Below are 17,989 nucleotides of genomic sequence, written 5' to 3' on the forward strand. Positions count from 1 at the left end.
GTTTGCTTTAGTTGGGCTCTTGACCCTTGACTCCAGTGATAGATATCTCTCTGTAGCAATGCATGAAGTGTTGTAAAGCAGGAAAGTCAATACTGTACAGCAATGCATAAACATTTGCTATAAAATAATATTGTAATTGCTTAAAAGCAAATTACTTTGAATTAATGAAAGGGTCAAGAGCTGAAGTAATGCAAACACTGAACTCCATGATGGTGGCATGATTTTAACCAATAAAACAGCAACATCTGATCCGATCTAATTCTCAAGAACAGCAGGTGCTCATCACTAATACACAATCATCATTTAATTAGTCACTTAATTATCTCATTAACTTTAACTTTTTGAGGACTTGGTATATGACTTGAAGACTTGCATGTGACTTGAAAGTCCCACCTCTGGTTGACACCCCTGTCATTGTGTTCCAGATTCTTTTCCAGATTCTTTTGTTTCCACAACGTTTTCAGAGCTGTACAAATATGTTCCTCACTCACAAGCTAACGTACATAGGAGAACAACAGACATGGTCACACCATCTGAGAAGAAATCAAATGCACCAGGTAATCATGAGTTTATGGACATTATTACGTTTGTCATATTACGGGTCAAAATTGTTTTATGTTTTGAAGGATTTGAAGTTGATAATTTCCATGTATTATCAGTCTGCAGATTAAGACCATGTGCATTACTACAGGCTTGTTTACTTTGGACATTGTTCTGTTTGGTAAGTTTATGAGACATTTTAAAGCAGATGGTAAAATAATGATCAAAAAAATAAGCATTTTATTTCTGCCTAAAATAACAATAACATTAATAAGAGCTTAATTTCTGTGTGATGGCATTTAACTCAATTTGAATTCAGCAATATATATTTTTATTCCAATTGAATTCTCAAATCAGAATTTAAGCATCAGTAGCAAACAAATGCAGAATTTGAATGTGTACAAATTTGTGTAACAGCTGTAATTGTGGTTTTAAAGTAAATTAAGTTTTAGTAGGAATCTATGAAGCTGTACACTGTAAAAAATAATACACTATATTTACTTAATAAAATTGTGTCAACAGATTACAAGCAATTATATTAATTAATTATAACACATTAGAATTAATTAAAATTAATCAAATGAGATGCTTACAAGCAACCATTCAAAATTAGTAAAATAACATGAAAAAAATTAATTAAAATGTACACAAAAATATTGATTTCAGTGGACAAAAAAAAAAAAAAAAAAAAAAAAAAAAAAAAAAACCATTATGCTAAAAAATACTGTTATGCATGCCAGGCCAGTAGTTGGCAATCAAGAAACACCCTTTGAAAACATATGCATGCACATGACATCAACCTTTTTACAAATTCACATTTTTGTTGTTTACATGGATATGATACAGGCATCATGTTCAAAAGCTTGTGTCTTCAGGCCCCCAAAACAGAGTTATTGAAGACACCTAAAGTGAACAAACAGAATCACTGATGGAGAAAATCGCAATGTATTGGTTACCATTATAGTGGTCAGTGTTTGCTTTAATTGTGCTCTTGACCCTTAACTTTTTAACATATCATTTTGTATGCCTGTTGTAACTGAGTTATAACAGCTAGACAAGCTAAGCGAAAAAGTGATCAGGTAATATTGTTTATGGTTTTACATAATCATCATTTGACCTGAATATCTGAACTCATTTAGAGACTGATCTGTTTTAGATTGTGATTCAACAATAAAACCCCTTGAATTTTCAGTATAATCCAGAGTTTAAATATTCTGATTAAATAAAAAATGGGTGAGGTTCTTTCCTTTTTTGTTTAAACTTTACTTACATCTTATTAATCAAAATAAAGAATAGCAACAAACAGCATATTCAGATAAACAGATCAATTGTGAGCAAGAAATATTTTTTGTTTAACCTTTACTTACTTTTTTGTGCTATTTTACTCATTTTGAATGGTTAATTTATAAGCATCCCGTTTGATAAATTTTTATGAATTCTTATGAGTTAAATTTAATTAATAATATTGCTTGTAATCTGTTGACACAATTTTATTAAGTAAATATAGTGTAGAATTTTTTTACAGTGTATGTTCAATATACTTTTGCACTTTTTGAAACATTTGAGATGTTTTGTTTGTTTGTTTTTCTCAGCTATTAATTGCATTACACAGTTGGGTCTTTATTTGTACTCTAAATATTAGAAAATCCTGAGATTATTTCTGTTTAGCAAACAGGCTTTGCAGGTGTGCCAAACAGATGGAGCACAAGGGAATAGTGTAATGAATACTTTGCCTAATTAATTTTTTTTTTCTTGTTGGACATTAAATGTGCATGTAAAGGAATCTGTTTTCTGAAGTTAGGGGGAATTTTAGTCCACTACAAACTCCAGCAGGAAGTGTGACAGGAGACAGATGATTGTTGGTCCCACTTTATATTGTGTCCCTAATACCTGTGTACTTATATAGTCACAATATGTGTAAGTACACATTGGTACATAGTATTTACAGCTGTAATATTTCTGTAACTACGCACATGTAACAACCCTCAGGATGGTTTTTGTAAGTACAAATGTGTAACAGGTCATTGGTAACCACTTTTTTTTTCACTTCACTAAGTACTTGTGTACCAGAAATTATTTATATTTATTTATATTTTGTAAAAAAAATGTATAATAGTAATTGGAACCATTTAATCCAGGGGGTGGAAATGGGTACACTGTACACTGTAAAAAACATGCTGTAAAAAAAACGACATATTCTGACAGTAACACACTGCTTTTTCATTAAAACAGTAAAATCCCGTAGAAAAAAATGCATTCTGGGAAATATTTGTTGTTTTCGAGAAAGTAGACATCTGCAGTACTGTGAAGTTACAGCGCTCAGAGTCGACACTCAGAGACTGTGTTTCAAATCACACCCTACACCAGTACTTCCCAAACCTGTCCTGGAGGCCCCCCTGCACCTTTTGTATGTCTCTCTTATATAACACACCTGATTCCACTCATCAGCTCGTTAGTAGAGACTGCAAGACAGAGGTGGGACTTTAAAGTCAAAAGCAAGTCTTCAGTTCATATCCCAAGTCCTCAAAGAGTTACAGTTAATGAGATAATTAAGTGACTAATTAAATGATGATTATGCATTAGTGATGAGCACCTGCTGTTAACAATCAACATCATTGAAGAAAAGAGAAACACAAGAACTACATCTGACATTAGCCACAGCCTTGGATTAAATCGACTGAAAGAAAAAAGAAAAAAGAAAAAAAATACACATGATGCCACCATAATTGTGGTCAAGGTTTGCTTTAGGTAGTCTCTTGACCCTTTTACTAACTCAGCGAATTACCTTTTAAGCTGTTGAAAAGTTGTTTCACGGCAAATATTTGTGCATTACTGAATCAAATCTTGAACTAGCAGATAAGGTTACACTTCCTGCCCAAAACTCATAATGAGCGAACATCATACATAGTGATTTGTTTTTGGTTTATTGAACGATCTTCAGCATCTATTGAACAAAAGTCCCACTAAACAAATGCTACTGTAATGCACCAATATTGAAGGAAAAACCAAAGAATGATGTTGCCTCAGGCTTTTAGACATGAACACTTATCATATGATCCTCAACAGTGGTGGCAATAATTATTCATACTGCAGTGCATGACAGGAGTTTTTCCTGTGGTTCCAAGGAGATCAATACTTTACAGTGAGAAGATATTAGCTGTTTTTTATGCAGAAATAATAATCAAAAGTTGGTCTGATTACAATCAAAATAACTTTCTGTATCTATATGTCTAGGTTTTGCATAATCATTGTTCATTAATCATGCATGGTAGACAGAAAGTGTAAGCTTGTCTGCTTCTTCAAGCTTTAATTCAGCAATGCAACATTGTAATTGTTTAAAAGCAAATTGCTTTGAGTTAAGGAAAGGGTCAAGAGCTCAAGTAATGCAAACACTGATCTCCATGATGGTGGCATGATTTTAACCAATAAAACATCAACATCTGATCCTCTGTAATTCTCAGAAACAGCAGGTGTTCTTCACTAATGCACAATCATCATTTAATTAGTCACTTAATTATCTCATTAACTTTAACTTTCTGAGGACTTGGTATATGACTTGAAGACTTGCATGTGACTTGAAAGTCCCACCTCTGGTATTATCCAGAAAGTGTGTGTATACCTAAAATGAACATGAAACATTTGCACATGGAAATAAATGTAATTTGGTGTGAATGATATCTTGGTTCTCTCTCAGGCTATATGGGCATTGAATGGTGGGATCCACATCAAACAATTTCAACCCCCCAGACCTAAACCAGTTCCTCGCAATAACAGTTCATCAATAATATCCGCGTTTGACATGGGAATCAGTGATGAGGAGTGGCAAAGGCTACAGAAGGCTATTGACTGGCCTATCCCAGATCAAGAAATCACTCATCTGAGTCAGAGCACAAGTCCAGTCCACTCAACTTTCTCTATTGTGGGACTCAAAGAGAGTTACAAAGTGGGAGAAAAGATCTCTGTTATTATCACAGCCAGAGACCACAATAAGAACCTGAAAAGATATGGAGGAGATTATTTCAAAGCAAAACTTTTCAATGCTAAGCTAAAGGTTCTAAAGTTTTTTGAAAATTAACACATAAATAACATCAATATAGAGACATTTGTCATGTTAAGTTTCAGTTGTGACAGTTGTTTATTTGCAAAATATTACATATTATGCTTGCGTTTAAAAGCTTTAAAATTTACTTTACCAACATGCATTAGTTTTCTGCATTACATTTATTCTTTTCCATTTATCTAAAAGGCGAGTGTGTACGGGGAAGTTGTGGATCATCGTAATGGAACTTACTCTGTTGCTCTTCTTCTGCCGTGGGAAGGTCAGGCACAAGTTTTTGTACGTCTAGAGCACTCCAGCGAGGTTGTGCAGATTCTTAAAAAATACAGGGAGTCTTCATTCCCACGCACCCACTTCAGTGGCTACTTTGAAGGCCCAGGACCCAATAAAACCAGGATCCTTGAAGTAGTAGAATGTAATCTGAAGTGGGGTGCAGATGGAAGTTGGAGGAAAGGCGACTGCTGCTGTGAGCATAAGGATATAAAAACAGGGACGGTGTGGCAGTGTGAGAGACCGAAGAAACTTTCCTGTGACAAACTGGTTCGTCACTCAGGCGGACGTTTGGAAAACCCATTAAATCTTTTCGAGCAGCAGCTTTTTACACAGTAATAATTCAAAATTAATTTCAGAATAATTGTAGAATTTTAAAACAAACAAACAGAAAAAGTCTACAAAACCTCTCTGTCTCTCTCTACAGAAATTTGACAAATGTTGCTATTAAAGGAGACAAAAAAATCATAAATATCCTTCCCAGCACTGCACCCATTGGTAAGTTTACATAATGATCTCTGTACATTTTGACCATGTCATTTCCTATTTTTTAAAAAAGAGAAATAAAATAATGGCTCTTTCATATATATATATATATATATATATATATATATATATAAATATATATATATATCCATTTATTGCAATAAGTCAATTTAGACAGACACGAAGCGAAATTATGGAGAGAATGGAATGTGATTGAGAAAGATCCTTGAGTCGGGCACTACAAATTTCAGAGCACTGCGCATGATAGACATGTATTTAAAGCATTTCTTTTTTCCTTTTTTCGTATTTTCGTATACACTGTAAAACCCGACAAGTCACGTAACTCTAACTGTTTGAGTAAACAGATTGTCTTGATTTAAACCACGTAAGTTTTAAAACTTTGCAATTAAGTCATTAAGTGATTAATTAAGTGCTGATTGAGCATTAGTGATGAACAGCTGCTGTTAACAAACAGAATCACTGAAGAAAAGAGAAACACAAGAACTACTACAACTGACTTTAGACACAGCCTTTGATAAAATAAACTGAAATAAAATACATTAAATCTCTCAAGATCTGATTAAACAAACCCACAAACAGCATCACCAGCTCCACTTATTAATAACCAGACTGACTTTATTTCTGTCAGACGTCTACAGAAGATCTGGTCGATTAACTAAGATTTAGATGTTGACTTATTGTTTCATTTGTTTTATTAATCATTAATTATGGAACTGTTCAGAGTCCAAAATTTGACTAAACAGGTGTTGTATAATTTGTTTGTTTGATTACAATAAATGCCATTCAAACAGCCAGTTGTTTTGACATAATGAGTTAATATAAAGACTTTCCAACCACTTTGTAAACATACATTTTTCTTCTACAACAGCAATCAGTCACACACAGACATCAATAATCAAAATATGAACCTCAACAATGGTGACAAAAAAAACAAAACATGCTGCAATGCATGCTGGGTACTATTGTAGTACAAAACTCATCCATGGCTCCCAGCATGCTCTGCTGGAATTTTTTTTTTTTTAATGGTCACCAATGTTGAGGTTCATATGCTGATTATTGATGTCTGTGTGTGACTATTTCATACCATAGAAGACCAAATGGTTTGGGAAGTCTGTAATAGTAACAGATTACCACAGAACCAATGGTTCTTAGAATCACTTTTACTATAATTAATCCAGCTAATTAAACAACGCCTATTTCATCAAAGATTAGACTCAGAACAGTTCAATAATTGATGAATATCATTACCAATATGCAGTATAACAACCAACACTTAGGTGCAGGTTAGGTAAAAAACGTCAGTCTGAAAGCACTATAAGTTGCTTGGATAAAAGCAGCTTTTTGTGTGCTTGTTTGTTTGTGTGTGTGTATAAAACGCTTGATGATATTTCTTCTGGGCTTTGAAGTTACAACAAATATGATTTAAAAACACATGGTTATAACAGCCTGAGAAAAAACTAAGACAGATCTCTAACATGGTTACTTCAAATGAAACAATAAATCAACATCTAAACCTTAGTTAATTCTCAATAAGATTTTCTGTAGACGTCTGACAGAAATAAAGTCAGTCTGGTTATTAATAAGTGGAGCTGGTGATGCTGTTTGTGGGGTTGTTTAATCAGATCTTGAGAGATTTAATGTATTTTATTTCAGCTGATTTCATCTAAGGCTGTGTCTAAAGTCAGTTGTAGTTCTTGTGTTTCTCTTTTCTTCAGTAATTCTGTTTGTTAACAGCAGCTGTTCATCACTAATTCACAATTATCACTCAATTAATCACTTAATTACTTAATTGCAATGTATAGCTTCTTTTTCTGAACTCAACTGAATTAATTTCAGAGTACTCATAACTGTTAGTTTTAAAACTTAAATGGTTTAAGGCAATCAGTTTCCTCAAACGGTTTGAGTTAACATAACTTGTCAGGTTTTAGTGAGGCTGTCTCTGAAGTCAGTTGGAGTTCCTTTCTCTCTTTTCTTCAGTAATTCTGTTTGTTAACAGCAGGTGTTCATCACTAATGCTCAATTATCACGCAATTAATCACTTAATTATTTAATTGCAATGTATATCTTCTTTCATTGAACTCAACTGAATTAAGTTCAGAGTACTCACAACTTAGTTTTAAAACTTAAAAGGTTTAAGGCAATCGTTTCCTCAAAACGGTTTGAGTAAACCTAACTTGTCAGGTTTTTAAGGATATCTGTTTACACAGACGGTTTGAGTTAAGTTACTTGTCGGGTTTTACAGTGATGTGTTGCATATATAAATAAAATATATATTGTTGACATGGTTGCTGCATATAATACCATATGAAAAATCCTCATATATTGTTAAAACATGTATACCAATTTTACTATGGGGATTTTATACATGTTATAAAAATATATCTTCATCTATAAATATATGCAGTTTATATGTCATATATTACATTTCTCAGGGCTTCTTTGCTTTTTTTTCCAAAAATGAAATGGTCAAAACATACACAGACCACATATCAGAGGAAGGATATCATCTGAAATCCAATGTGTTTCAAAAGAATTCACATACAGTGGGTATGGAAAGTATTCAGATCCCCTTAAATGTTTCACTCTTTGTTATATTGCAGCCATTTGCTGAAATCATTTAAGTTCATTTTTTTCCTCATTAATGTACACACAGCACCCCTTATTGACAGAAAAACACAGAATTGTTGACATTTTTCCAGATTTATTAAAAAAGATAAACTGAAATATCACATGGTCCTAAGTATTCAGACCCTTTGCTGTGACACTCATATATTTAACTCAGGTGCTGTCCATTTCTTCTGATCATCCTTGAGATGGTTCTACACCTTCATTTGACTCCAGCCGTGTTTGATTATACTGATTGGACTTGATTAGGAAAGCCACACACCTGTCTATATAAGACCTTACAGCTCACAGTGCATGTCAGAGCAAATGAGAATCATGAAGTCAAGGGAACTGCCTGAAGAGCTCAGAGACAGAATTGTGGCAAGGCACAGATCTGGCGAAGGTTACAAAAAAAAAAAAAAAAAAAAATTCAGCTGCAATTAAGGTTCCTAAGAGCACAGTGCCCTCCATAATCCTTAAATGGAAGACGTTTGGGATGACCAGAACCCTTCCTAGAGCTGGCCGTCTGGCCAAACTGAGCTATCGGGGGAGAAGGTCCTTGGTGAGAGAGGTAAAGAAGAACCCAAAGATCACTGTGGCTGAGCTCCAGAGATGCGGTCGGGAGATGAGAGAAAGTTGTAGAAAGTCAATTCTCTGGTCTGATGAGACCAAGATAGAACTTTTTGGCATTAATGCTAAGCTGTATGTGTGGAGAAAACCAGGCACTGCTCATCACCTGTCCAATACAGTCCCAAAATTGAAGCATGGTGGTGGCAGCATCATGCTGTGGGGGTGTTTTTCAGCTGCAGGGACAGGACGACTGGTTGCAATCGAGGGAAAGATGAATGTGGCCAAGTACAGGGATATCCTGGACGAAAACCTTCTCCAGAGTGCTCAGGACCTCAGACTGGGCCGAAGGTTCACCTTCCAACAAGACAATGACCCTAAGCACACAGCTAAAATAACGAAGGAGTGGCTTCACAACAAGCTCCGTGATTGTTCTTGAATGGCCCAGCCAGAGCCCTGACTTAAACCCAATTGAGCATCTCTGGAGAGACCTGAAAATGGCTGTCCACCAATGTTTATCATCCAACCTGACAGAACTGGAGAGGATCTGCAAGGAGGAATGGCAGAGGATCCCCAAATCCAGGTGTGAAAAACTTGTTGCATCTTTCCCAAAAAGACTCTAATAGGCTGTATTAGATCAAAAGGGTGCTTCTACTAAATACTGAGCAAAGGGTCTGAATACTTAGGACCATGTGATATTTCAGTTTTTCTTTTGTAATAAATGTGCAAAAATGTCAACAATTCTGTGTTTTTCTGTCAATATGGGGTGCTGTGTGTACATTAATGAGGAAAAAAAAATTAACTTAAATGATTTTAGCAAATGGCTGCAATATAACAAAGAGTGAAAAATTTAAGGGGGTCTGAATACTTTCCTTACCCACTGAAGCTACAAAACCTTTCATGTGAATGTTTGTTTGCTTTAGGAACAATGGAGAAATGCAGGTCTGGCATGACAACACCGGTTCCTGCAGGGTTTTATTTGAAAGATGTCTGGAAGTCTTTTGTATGCAACACTCGACAGTTCAGTCCTGCACAAATGGCAAACTGTCTTAAAAACAAGATTGTCTATTTGATGGGAGACTCCACCACAAGGCAGTGGTTCGAGTTCTTAGAAATAAAAGTGCCAGGCAAGTATGACTCAGTTTTCAATGTTCAATTTAAGACTCGATAGCATGAATGTATAACAAATGAAACAAGGAAATGACATACAGAGGCCCCACAAAGGATATGGGGTACTTAATCTAAATATGAATATATTGGCCTTAGATGAAAATATCAAAAACTGGTGCATTTTTCAGGCAAACTTGCAAAATGTTGTCACAAAAATGGCTTATAAAAGCGAAGTCAGTTCTGAAAAAAGCTCATCTTGTTTGCAGATGCTACTTGGTTTAATAGTTTTCATCTATTGCAATTACATTAAGAACTGTATATAAATCAGTGCAGGGACAGTTCGACCAAAATTTAAAATTTGGTCATTTACTTACTAACACACTTATCGTTCAATAGTTCAAGCAACGATTATATTATTTGTTTCACATATCTTGATTAGGCATAAAAAGAATGGACCTCCACACTCATCCTGGAGGTGGCCCACTGATGGCTGTGGAGCTGAAAAATAATATCATTGTTCACTGGAGGGTACATGGTGTTCCTTTGCGATTTGGTAAAGTTATGCCTATCACTGACCTACATTACATCAGCAATGATATAGATGAAATAGCCGGTGGGGCTCATGCAGTCGTTGTCTTCACATACTGTGCTCACCTGGTTTTTCACCCGATAACATTTTACGTATATGAAGTGGCCAAAATCCGCCAGTCTGTTGTTGAACTGCTGAGTCGTGCTCCAGAGACCACCGTCATCATCAAGTCTGGAAACACTGCTGGTCTAAAGGTACACTTGCTCACTTTCCAATCCTAAAGGGTTTTAATCACTTTGAAATGTTGTAGTTGGTACGGTATTTGTTGTACATGAAATTCTAGAGTGTCGGGGAAACAGAAGAGAAGAATCAGTCAATAAATGAGAAAAAAATAACTTGTACAGTGAGCTGATATTAGCTGTTTTTTTATGCTGAAATAATAATCGAAAGTTAGTTTGATTACAATCAAATAACTTTCTGTATCTATATGTCTACATTTTTCATAATCGACCCTGTGAAAAAAGTGCTGCTATAATAGTTACCGTGAATGAATTTTTTTTTTTTAGTCTAGATCTAGTTAGACACACATAGACATCAAGAACCAGCATATGAATCTCAACAATGGTGGCAATCAACAAAATGTTTCATGCTGCAATGCATGCTGGGTAACACCATAGTAAAAAACTCCCATCATGCACTGCAGTATGAAAAATTATTGTCACCACTGTTGAGGATCATATGATAAGTGTCCATGTCTAAAAGCCTGACCTATAAAAAGTCTCTTTTTCAATATTAAAGCATTATGGCAAGTAGGAGTAGCTGCAGCCTGGATGGTTATTGAAGATGGTTGTTAAAAAAAAAACTGGTGAGCCATATACTCTTAATCACAGATTAAAAGGATCCATAAATTCAACATAATCCTATAAAACCTAATTTAATTCTTCCAAGGTAAAAAAATAATATTATTTTAAATTACTTTTGAAAGTACCTTCAAATCTTCTGTATGGCGCGGGTTTCTGACGTCATCACCACTGCAAGTTTAGGTCTTGATTTATCAATAATCAAAAACAAATTACAATTATTTTTCGAGGATACAAACGTCTCTTAACACGGTTAGTCGCACTAGCTGTTCTTAAGTTAAAGTCAATATTTGTATTTGTTAACATTAGTTAATGCACTGTGAAATGAACTAACAAGAACAAACAACAAACAGCTGTATATTTATCAACTAACAAAGTTTAATAAATACTGTATCAAATGCATTGCTCACAGTTAATGTTAGTTAATACATCAATGTCAACAAATGAAACCTTATTGTAAAGTGTTACCCTAGAAAACTGTTTTGCCTGATAGAGAAAAATATATAGCTGACAAAACCACTAAATTATAAAATATAAAAATGAATCAGAAGAGTTTAGTAACCTTATGTTAAGTGACATAAGCAAACAGACACAGCTTTATCCACTAAAACATTTATTTAGCTTTCAGTTTCAGTCGCCAATTCAAGTAATATATATATATATATATATATATATATATATATATATATATATATATATATATATATATATATATATATATATATATATATAGATAGATAGATAGATAGATAAACCATTCATTCATTCTGTAGTAGCAGTCCATAGAACAGAATACAACAAACTCTTTGTCTGAATAGAAAGCTGTGAAGACCCCCTTCTTTCCATGGCCACAGCATCTACAGCCATCACACCTGCTGAGCTCCAACTCACTCTGTGTGTCCTCCTCACATCTGGACTGACAGACTTCCAGTCAATGATACCTACACAAGAAAAAAAACTAATGTTGAGAGATTCAAACAAAAAGTAACCAATAAGTAGAACTAAATATAAAATAAAAAAGAACTGCAAGTGTTGTCACTAGCAGAAGCGCAAGTGTCTGAGAGTGCAAGTGCAAGTCTGCAGCCAGACCCTTCTCCATTATATTACAATATAATTGTACTGCAGACTCTGCACTGAGAGTCATTTTTGTTACCAAAAGTACATATGATTCCTGTGCATGTTTTCTAAAAGAATGGAATCACAAAAAAGGTGACTGGCACTCATCTATACCATAGGTTATACTAATTTTTGGTTCAACATGTTGGATTAACTTCAAAAGAGTGAATGTCCTTCGAGTGCACTTTGTGTAATGGTACAGTTGAGGCATGATGATCTAATACAAAAGGCTAATTATTCAGAGTAAAGTTATTGGCAGTGCTTGTCTCCATCTTCTAATGTTGAGAATGTGCCTCTGAAGGAAAGTCAATGTCTTTCTCAGGTGTGTTGGATATGCAAGGTTGAATACAAAATACATCCAGAAGACTGTTATGAAGGCTTCATCAAGGCTGGTGCACTGGCACACGTCTATTCCATCTTCTGTCACCACACTGAACCCTCCTCCTATGATTGACATTTTACAGTCAGTATCCATCAGCTGTATGGTAGGAAAGAGTGTAGCAGGGTCCCACTACATGAAAAAATGAAATAAAAAGTAATAATAATTAAAAAAAAAGAAACGCTTTTCAAATTCATCAGATTCTGTTCCATCCTCTTTGGCTCAGACAGTGTAGCTGCATACAGTGCAGAACTGCAAAAACTATTAGAAGCTAATGTATAAGGGTCACAATATACGATGCATTTCATGTTCTTGTTTACACTGATAAATCTTACATTGTTTTCTAAAACTACTGTTTTAAATTTTTAACAGATGGACTTAAAGGGTACATAAGAATAAAATATTACAAGAAAAGATTTGAAACCCTTAAGTATGGGTGTTTTTTGAGTACATCCTCCACAGACATTCCTTCCGTGCTTTCTCAGCGTCTCCAGGAGAATGTTCCTGCCGTGTGGTCTTTGACAGTCCAGGTGTCTGGAGGTGTTTTCTGATACTCACTTTGTAGCACATTCACATGGGCCTCAACAGACACTGAATCCTCACCAACACAAGTTTCCTTCATCAGAACAACAGAAACAGATCATGCTTAGACCGTGACAGATATGAAAAACATCTAAATACTTATTGAACAAGGTGCTTTAGATATAAAAAATAATAAAAACATTGAACTGCATAAACATTAAGATGATGGTCAGGCAATGAAAAAGTGGAGTAGATACAAAAAAAAAAAAATTTAAATATCTGTAGTACAGTATCTTCCTTACATGGACCTACACTAAGTGAAAATGTAAAATTGATTAACTTTCCAAAAAATAAATATGCATATTGCACTTAAAACACAAATTCTACAATAACCTGCAAGTGGTGCATGTTCTGCTTTAAATTTCCGGTTTAGGGATGTGTCAGGTGTGCTTAAAACACAAATTTGACTGATTGTCATTTTCCAGCAAATAAAGATTACAATATATTGTCACTAAAATATTGTGTGTGATTATGTTGATAGAGATAAATCAATGAATTAAAAACAATGCAACTTACAGTCATTTCCTTTTATATTTCTCTGGAAAGGGTACTTCACAGCCAGTGTGTTAGCAACTTGAATATACTCTGCATTAGTTGGATACCTAGCAGAAAGGTAGAAACAAACTCTAAATTAGTTTTTTTGATTTTGTAAAATCGCCTTCATAGATTGTGAATTGATCTTAGTTCAGTTGTAATAGAAGAGGTGGTAATAATTATTATACTTACAGGATGTATTCTTTACTGTATTGCACAAAAAGGACACAGATACAAACTATCAGCTCTGAGAGCTTCGATGCAGATGCAGATGCGGTCATCGTTTTGTCTCACTGTACATACAGTATGTCTGTCAACAACAATAAACTAATTACTAAAGCTGCAAGATATAACGCAAAGGAAAAATTATTATCGTATTGTAACAAGCTATCTTAATATAGATATTTGTGGTATATAAAGTATAGATAAACTCATGATGAATAATTACCTCACGTCTTATCGCCGCCACCTTCTCTTGTCTAAAGGAAATTACATAAATGTTTATTTAACGCTGAAGGGCCAACACAGTAAATCTCCTTTCACCAATGAGAACCCTTTTGGCACGCCCCTTGCTCCAGGCTGCAGCTACCCCTGTCTCCATTATAGTGGCATGTTTAATAGGGCTTTTTTTCAGTTCAGTGATAGCTGGGTCAATAAATAAAAGAGAGACCATTTCATGATGCTCATTCATCATGCGTTATAGGCAGAAAGTGTAAACTCACACGCTTCTTCAAGCTTTGATTAGGCAACACATAAACACTTGCTATAAAACAACATTGTAAATATTTAAAAGCTAATTACTTTGAGGTAAAGAAAGGGTCAAGAGCTCAAGTAATGCAAACACTGATCTCCATGATGGTGGCATGATTTTAACCAATAAAACATCAACATCTGATCCTCTGTAATTCTCAGAAACAGCAGGTGTTCATCACTAATGCACAATCATAATTGAATTAGTCACTTAATTATCTCAGTAACTTTAACTCTTTGAGGACTTGGTATATGACTTGAAGACTTGCATGTGACTTGAAAGTCCCACCTCTGCTAGTTTACATGACTCAGGTTACTTGTAATTTGTTGCCTCCAACACTGAAAGTCTAGAAACACTGGGGCTTAAAGATGTGTGCTTTGGTGAGGCTCAAGCAGTGAATCATGGTGCTCACTCTTTTCTTTTTTTTTCTTTTTTTTTTTGTTGTATGTTTGATCTGCTCTCCCGGTTGCCTAGAACAAATTTATCCTAAGGGAGACAATAAAAGAGAAACTTTACTTAAAATTATGGGTTTAACTCCCAGTAAAGTTACCATGCTTGAACTGATATAATTTTAAGGCTTGGATGAAAACAGATGATTTTTTTGGGCAAACAATTCCTTTATCTGTACTAGTTTACTGTCATTCTTTCTATGCAAGGAACGGTATATTATTGTTTGTGAAAGACACACTTGGCAATAAAGTGATTTCTGATTCTGGTCTGTGTTTTTCTAGAATATTTATCAAAGTGATTGGCACATGTTGCAGTTGAACACAGTGATGCAGGAGATGTTCAGAGACATTGATGGAGTCATCTTTGTAGATGTCTGGCAGATGACTTCCTGTCACTATCTACGTGAACACATTCACCCAGGACCTGTCATCATTGGTAATGAAATCGACATGTTACTGTCATATGTCTGTCCTGCCTGAGGACTGTTCAAGTTGATTTGGTTCCATAAAGGAAATGGGAAACCTACCTGGCCAGGGAAAGACTTATCAAGTTGTTACTTAACCAAATTTTCTCTAACACTGACCAGATGAAAAGATCTCTCGGTTATCAGTTTTGTTTGTACGGTGTACTTCTGAACCTACTGCTGTTCACTGTAGAAAATAATAATAATAATAAAAACATTAAAAAAACAATCAATGATTCTCAGCTATGGCTGTCAAACAAAAACTCTAAAATTTATGTAAAATATCTTAATTTAAATAAAGTGTTTTATTTACAGAAAAATAATGTCATTTTAAAGATATTTCCCAATTTATTAATATAAAATTAACTTAAAAAAAATAAACATAAAAACTACAGTGTTTAGCTTGTCATTCATGTGTTTAGGCTTTGATTAACTATACACATGACACTACAACACACAAAAATATTGCTATATTAGATATAATTAATTTTAAATCTACTGTATGTAATGCATACAAACATTTTTATTCTTTACTATTTAGACACACAGAGACATGAAGAACTAGCATATGAATCTGAACAATGGTGACAATCAACAAAATGCTTCATGTTGCAATGCATGCTGGGTAACACCATAGTAAAAACTCCCATCATGCACTGCAGCATGACTAATTATTGTCACCACTGTTGAGGAACATATGATAAATTTTAATTTTGACTGGCGCTGAAAGCTGTTCATATTCAGTTGTAACAGTCTGGTTTTCATTTGTTTCAAGTGTGTTGCACCACTGTTTCATTTGAGTACAATTCATGCCAACAGTATGTAACATAACTACATATTTAGCAAGAACTCATATGTTAAACCATAGCTTGATACAAATGGGTTTTTTAAATCAGAAAAGTGTAGTAATGACGGCTGATGATGGTAAGTCAAGCGGTTTACAAAATGGTTAATTTCTGGAAACTTAATTTGCTCACAATTAGTGATGGGATTTATGGCTCTTTGAGGGGATCCGGATCTTCGCGATCCGTTCCTTTCAAAGAGATGAACAACCAACTACATTTGATAAATGAATTGGGTTTATTATCCACAGTAGGAGGATCAAATAGAAAAATGAATTATGAATTAAATATTTTTTGTAAATTTGATCATTTCATATCATCAGAGTATGAGAAAGTATTGTTTTAATTTATATAGCATGACAAGACAATTATTTAATTTTATTGTTATGTATAATTATCTGCAACAGGCTAATGTGTCTGCTGTGTGCCATTCAAATTTTTTATGAAACTTACATTTTCTTTACTACATTGCAAAGCATAGACTTTTCCTCCCTTTTATTTCAGGAAAATATGCTGTTCCTCATAATTTTTAAAGTGAAGAAATCGAGAAACTTTTATTTCTATCGGCCAGTGATGATTCTGAAAGGACATACCAGTAATTTGTTGCCATACTAACGAACCAATTTCATGATCATCCTGCTCTTATTTTAGTGCAGTTGTCTCACAGCCACTGCTGTCAAATATTGAGATAAACTTTATAAAGTATCATCTATTTATATTAATATTATATTAAATTGGTATCTTCTCCGATACCAATTTTGTGACCATTATTGAGCCAATTCTTTTCATTCAGCTGGAATGCTTAACGTGGCTTAATGCATTAAAACTTTTTTATTTTTTTTTAAAGGCCAAACTCAGTAAACACATGACAAATAAAGTATTCTCTTCACAGACAAGCAGATGAGTCCAGAATAAGAATGCAATGCATTTAATTACGTGTAAAGCATTTTCCTCCCATAGAAAACCATAGCCTAAAAGGAAAACGCTTAACGTGGTGTAATGCATTAAAACGTGTTTTAAAAAGACCAAACTCAGTAAACATTTTCAATAAAGCATTGTATTTACAGATAAGCAGGTAATGGGAGGAAAATGCTTAACATGTAATTAAACGTGTTGCGTTCATATTATGGGATCATATCTGCTTGTATGTGAATAGAATGCTTTATTAATAATTTGTTTACTGAGTTTGGTCTTTTTAAAACACTGTTTTAATGCATAAAGCCACGTACTTTCACGTTAAATGTTTTAGAATGTCCAAATGATTCATTCATGAATTCGACTGGTCCAGAATATTAAACTTGCAGCAGCTAACATCTCGTGATTCAATAAATCAGACATAGTGAGACAAGTTAACAATAAACAACTGTGCATTATAATGAAGGCTTTGTAAAACTTCACAGCATTTTTAGCTTTTTAAACAACAAACTCCGTCCTACACCAACTATGCACACATTAACTATCATGTATGTCTATGAGAGACGATCGAACCAATCAGAGTAGGTATGGGGCGGGGCGACACGTGCAGCCCCGCCTCGATCTGCAGGCTGCAGCCAGGTTTACTTGTCTGTAATATATCTGATTGTTTTACACTCTTTGGCCTCCAGGTGGTATAGTCAGCAAAAGAAGTTTCCAGAAATTAAACCTTTTGTGAACCACTTGGCTGAAAAGCTTAAAGCTTCATTAGGCTTCATCTTGCCATCACTACCTGTTTGCTCTGTAGGCAAACTGAAGAGGATCCAGTAATGTCCTTCAGGTGGGCCAGCACCAGTTTTTCAAATGACTTCATGACCACAGACGTTAGAGCCACAGGCCTGTAGTCATTTAGTCC

General features: G+C 34.6%; 1 protein-coding gene across 4 annotated transcripts; it reads left to right on the forward strand.

Annotated features, from left to right (window-relative positions):
- Nucleotides 1-429: 429 nt before the first annotated feature.
- On the forward strand, nucleotides 430-15,533 carry LOC109072955 (NXPE family member 3-like). 4 transcript variants are annotated; one of them, XM_042717285.1, is made up of 9 exons: nucleotides 430-557; nucleotides 660-721; nucleotides 4,235-4,591; nucleotides 4,787-5,202; nucleotides 5,295-5,365; nucleotides 9,469-9,672; nucleotides 10,095-10,208; nucleotides 10,347-10,438; nucleotides 15,138-15,533. In XM_042717285.1, the coding sequence occupies exons 1-9, from the start codon at nucleotides 521-523 to the stop codon at nucleotides 15,333-15,335; spliced, it is 1,551 nt and encodes a 516-aa protein (XP_042573219.1). In that variant the 5' UTR covers nucleotides 430-520; the 3' UTR covers nucleotides 15,336-15,533. The 4 variants fall into 4 exon arrangements, with proteins under 4 accessions (XP_042573219.1, XP_042573216.1, XP_042573220.1 ...); XM_042717282.1 differs by having other exon boundaries at nucleotides 10,095-10,438; nucleotides 15,138-15,532; XM_042717286.1 differs by lacking the exon at nucleotides 4,235-4,591 and having other exon boundaries at nucleotides 10,095-10,438; nucleotides 15,138-15,531.
- Nucleotides 15,534-17,989: the final 2,456 nt, after the last annotated feature.

Source organism: Cyprinus carpio, chromosome B1 (genome assembly GCF_018340385.1).
Source record: "Cyprinus carpio isolate SPL01 chromosome B1, ASM1834038v1, whole genome shotgun sequence".
NCBI classification, from domain to species: domain Eukaryota; kingdom Metazoa; phylum Chordata; class Actinopteri; order Cypriniformes; family Cyprinidae; genus Cyprinus; species Cyprinus carpio.

Coding starts and splice junctions, on each gene's coding strand:
- LOC109072955 (XM_042717282.1), top strand. CDS start 521: ATGGTCACACCATCTGAGAAGAAATCAAATGCACCAG. Junction 558..659: donor GAAGAAATCAAATGCACCAG/GTAATCATGAGT, acceptor ATGTATTATCAG/TCTGCAGATTAAGACCATGT. Junction 722..4,234: donor TTTGGACATTGTTCTGTTTG/GTAAGTTTATGA, acceptor GTTCTCTCTCAG/GCTATATGGGCATTGAATGG.